Genomic DNA, 4,740 nt, shown 5'->3' on the forward strand with positions numbered 1-4,740 from the left:
TTAATACAGAGTTTTCACAACATCTACAATATTCTCAAATGGGTGTTCATCGTGTTCCCACAATTCTGCTTAGGCCAGGGTTTAATGGAACTTTCGTACAATCAGATCAAGTTTGACTTGACCAGCAACTTTGGAATAGATTCATATGTGAGCCCCTTTGAGATGAATTTCCTTGCATGGATTTTTGTGGAAATGGCTGTGCAGGGAACCTTACTTCTTCTTTTACGGCTTTTTCTTCATTGGGATCTCCTCCAGAAACCCAGGTGTGTTACCATTTGTATTCTGCCATAGTGGACACTGAACTGATTTTTAAAGAAAGAAAATGGTGGATTCCTTTGAACACCTGAAAATAAATACTTCTGATAACATGGTGTCCATGAATTAGTGAAAACTGCAGAAAAACCACAAGCAGTTGCTGTTTCCCTTGGATTCTGCTGAGATTTCATCACCAAGCTTTAAGGGATTGCAACAAGGGAAATAAACCAGAGGTATCCAGAGTTCAGCAATGTTGAATTTGGCCATATGTCTTTTGTCATTATCTTCTGTTTTAGAGGTCAGTATTCAGTCAACAGCATGGTCAGCCCTTCAGAAGATGTTGATGTAGAAATGGAGCGCCAGCGACTCTTTGGTGGAAGAACTGGTAATGATGTCCTCCTTCTGTACAATCTCAGGAAGTGTTATGGAGGTTTCAGTAAGAAGAACACAGCTGTGGAAAGCATAAGCTTGGGAATACCAAGGGGAGAGGTAATGAGGCCTTTTTCTTTCAGAAAATAACATGTCATTCTGAACAATTATTCAGACATACTCAGGATGTCTACAATGAAAGATCTGTGGATAGCAGCAGAACAATTTCAATTGTTCAATTGAAATTTCTGAAAATCAAAAACTGGATAAAAATAGTTGCTCTAGTGGTGTTCAAGAAGCAACTATTCACTTTCTGGGTTACAAATTCATCAGAGTCTTCATTTTTTTCTTTATTATCTTTAAAGTAACTGGTTTACAGACTAACAAAACCCAAGTTGGTAGTGTATCAGTTCAATGCCCAAAGAGAAAGCTCAATTGCAAACTGTGCACTGAATGCTGAATTTGTCACAAAGACGAACTTGTAGTTCCCATGCTGAAATCGTTACAGTGTATTTTAATATAGCATATACCATGCTATTTTAATAAACTGAAATTTAGCACTGAATATAGTAATCCTACAGTTTTCAAAACAGCCTTTTTGAGGGTTGCTTTTCTTCATGACTTTGCTTTTGGGAGTTGCAGATATTAATTTAAAAAATACTGATACAAAAAAGGCTTTTCTTGGTTGCTCATAGTAAATTGGAGGATATGCGAAACTAGTGCATGGCAGTGGATAGAGGTCCAGTGATGTTCTGCCAGTTACAGATCAGTTGTTAGCCCAGACCTCCTGGGGTAACCAGGAGGATGTTATTGCTGGTTAAAGGCTCTTTATCAATGAGATAGTTCATAAAACAAGTATTTTAAAAGTTATGAAGTGCTGTATGTAGACTTAATACAAATCCTGTCCTAGCTTAAGCATATATTCATTGCAGTTAGGGACTCGAAATAATTTTTCAGTTAGTGTGTGTCTGGCTGTTTGGTGTTCATTTACCTGTATAGAGTGAGAAACTGAGAAGTGTTGACTCTACAGACTGGTATTCAGGGCTCTCAAATAGGACTTGAGATCCTCAGGTTCAAAGCTAGCATTTAACTAATAATATAGATAAATAATGATTTTAGTTACTGGATAGAGTTTTAAGTAGAGGCCTAGGAACCTAAGACAGTCACTTGGAATTTGGGGGTAATCAAAATATTGTATATGTGGTCTTTTTGAAAACTTATCCTCTGTGGGAAAGGGAATTCACATGTAGAGTATATCTATATACACTATCTTATAGACATATGATAGGAAATTTGAAAAAGGGAGAAACTCTTGAAGAATTAATATTACTTCTTTCAGCATAGCAGGCTGATTTTGCTCTGTGTGTGGTGGTTTTTTTTTTTTTTTTAATCTCTGCTAGTGTTTTGGACTCCTGGGAACAAATGGAGCTGGGAAAAGCACAACGTTTAAGATGTTGACTGGAGATATCATCCCATCGGCAGGACGTGCTGTTATCAGAACTCCTACAGGGTAAATAACAGAGGGTTTGATCAGAATAGTGCTAATTGATAATGTCAATGATCAAAGGCTTAGCATGTCTTCACTCCTTTATACTGTACTCTAAGATCCTGTTGACTTCCCTTTTAAATGTATATTGCTTTATTGCTGTTAAGTCTCTGTAGGAAAGCTTTTTAGCATTATTTAATTCCACTTGACAGCTCTGTTAATTGAGAATCAACTTGTCTATAGCAACAAAGTAGGCTCCAGGAAGCCTGAACATACAGCCTTTCAAATTGTGTCAAAACTCTTACCATACAGTATGTTCAGAAGTATGGACTTCTATCCCCCACACTAGTGCTGCACTTAAAGGTTTCCAGGCTTAAGCTGATGAACAAAGCTTCAAGTGGATAGTTTTAAAATGTCTTCTGACACTTGTGTCCTTCAGAGTCATTAATTAACTACCTCATCAATATGTTTTGTAATTAGGGTAGGAGGATATTGGATATAGGATGTTGAGGATAACAAGGATAACTTTGATGGAGTGGTAAGTGAATAATGGACTTTTTGCATTAGATGTAACCAACATTTGCTATTTTTCCTAGCAAAATTTGAAGGGAAAGTAATTTTTTAGTCAAGCCAAAGGAAAACATATATGTGTATATATAAATGTATTCTGGGCTAGTTGACATTTTTAAACTTCTTTTTTCCTAAATGATATCTATTTCAAAAATATGTGTTTCGGAGGAGGACAGTCGAAGGGTTTAATTCAGAAAATGTTTAAGGGAAACATTTTGGAATTTGACAACTTACATTTCTATGTTTTAGAAATTAACTACTTTCATAGGTCAATATTTGCTCACTTCTTTACAAGGATAATGATCACTATATTTACCTTCAAGATGTGAGTAGTTTCAGTCACTCTAAAATTAAGTTTTCTGGAAAGTTTACACTTCTTTCGAAACAGACACTGTCGCTACTACCAAACATGATTTTACCTAAGGGGTTTTGTTTGATTCCTTCACTATCTTTCATAACAACTTTTCAAGAGATTCAGTGTAAAAATATTTTTATATCGAAGGGCTCCTAAAATGACCATCAAATAATTGTTAATCATGAGGAAGAAATGATTAAAGAGATTGTGGAAAAATTATTCTAAAGAAAATAAGAAGCGATATGAGTGAGGCTTTACAATGGTTATAGAGATTTTAGATGGTTGTTTTCATTTATAGTTTCCCGGAACAGAAGATAAACAATTTCAGACATCAAGCAACAACAACAATAACAATTTTAAAAGTGATTTAAAATCAGATGAAAATTAACAACTGGTCTTCTTGGGAACTGGTGGAATGCTTTGTACCAGGATATCATGGAGGTCAGAAGTTTAGCGTGAGTCTGAAGAGGATTTGAGATTTATAGAAATAAAATAATCTGTAATAATTTCTTATAAAATATTGCCCTCAAGGCAGTATTTAAGCTTCCAGGTTTTGTTTAGATTTTGAGAGGTATTTTAATGGTACTTGCCTTTGGTCCCACCTGCATTCACGAACTGCCTATGGTTTTCCCTGTATAATGTGGTACCAGTTCTCTATTTGGGCAGATGATTTGATCTATTGTGATAATTCCAAAATTTTAATATCCTTGAAAGCAAATATAAAGTTGTAAGAATGTATTTCATCATCATATGTATTGGCGTTTATACTATTTTTATTTGCTACATGACTTATTTTATCAGAACACCAAAAGAAGACCGTTTAAAAAAAAAATCACAGAACAATTAACAACTGTATTCCTTTTTCTAGACGTGTTTTTATGTACCTCTGCCTAAACAGATAAAAATACATCTGAGGTCAACTTTAGTATGCTACTGGCGTTTAACAATGGGTTAAATGCTCTCCCTGCACATCATGTGTGCTACTTTCATTTCCACCACTGTTTTATAAACCTAACATGAAAGCATACTTTAAGATGCAATATTATTTACCATATGCTAAAATGCGGGTAATGAAATTTGACACATTTAGGAGGCTCAAGAAGTAGCCTTAAGCATACACATTTAAGTTTACATAAAACCCTTGACAGCATTAATTACCACCTTTTATCATGGTGGTGTCAATCCCGGTTATGGATTTTTTGTGTAAAACCCATATTCCTCAGATTTCAAAACTCATCACTAAATTGAGAAGGCAACCTCAAGCAAGAGCTGCAGTTACACAGTAGCTAAACTTTGGGGAAACAACTAACTTCATGGGAGAACAGATTTATGTCATTCTTGATGTTGTTCTTTGCTTCATATTTTGGCAACTGCTGTTAAGCAAATCATGGTTTACTGTGGTGTTCTGCTACTGAGAAGCACTGTGGGGCAAATTAATTGACTCTTCCATAGGTAAGATTATAACTGCAATAGGTCTGAAGAACCTTTCCCCAGCAGTTGAAAAATTACTAAAGTGAATCATTCCAATCAGTTAGGTAGATTGATGTGTGTTTACACCTGAGATAAATGGAGGTGGGGGATATCATGATAAGAAGTCTACTTTTCTTCCTCCAGTAGTGTGCCTGGTATTCCTGGCACAGAAGAAGAGAGGAGAGTCAGCTGAAGAAAGCGTTTGGTGATCAGAGCTGCAGACCATTTCCTGGTC

General features: G+C 35.7%; 1 protein-coding gene across 1 annotated transcript in view; it reads left to right on the top strand.

Moving 5' to 3' along the window:
- Positions 1-2,134, top strand: part of LOC104492374 (ATP-binding cassette sub-family A member 13-like) — a gene marked incomplete at both ends in the record, with an annotated part of 84,818 nt that extends 82,684 nt beyond the window's left edge. The window contains 3 exon segments of the mRNA XM_010134927.1: positions 10-277; positions 566-744; positions 2,025-2,134. Of these exon segments, the coding sequence (XP_010133229.1) occupies positions 10-277; positions 566-744; positions 2,025-2,134 (557 nt within the window).
- Between the last annotated feature and the right edge of the window lie 2,606 nt (positions 2,135-4,740).

The sequence above is a fragment of the Buceros rhinoceros genome, unplaced genomic scaffold, assembly GCF_000710305.1.
Source record: "Buceros rhinoceros silvestris isolate BGI_N320 unplaced genomic scaffold, ASM71030v1 scaffold3884, whole genome shotgun sequence".
Classification (NCBI taxonomy): domain Eukaryota; kingdom Metazoa; phylum Chordata; class Aves; order Bucerotiformes; family Bucerotidae; genus Buceros; species Buceros rhinoceros.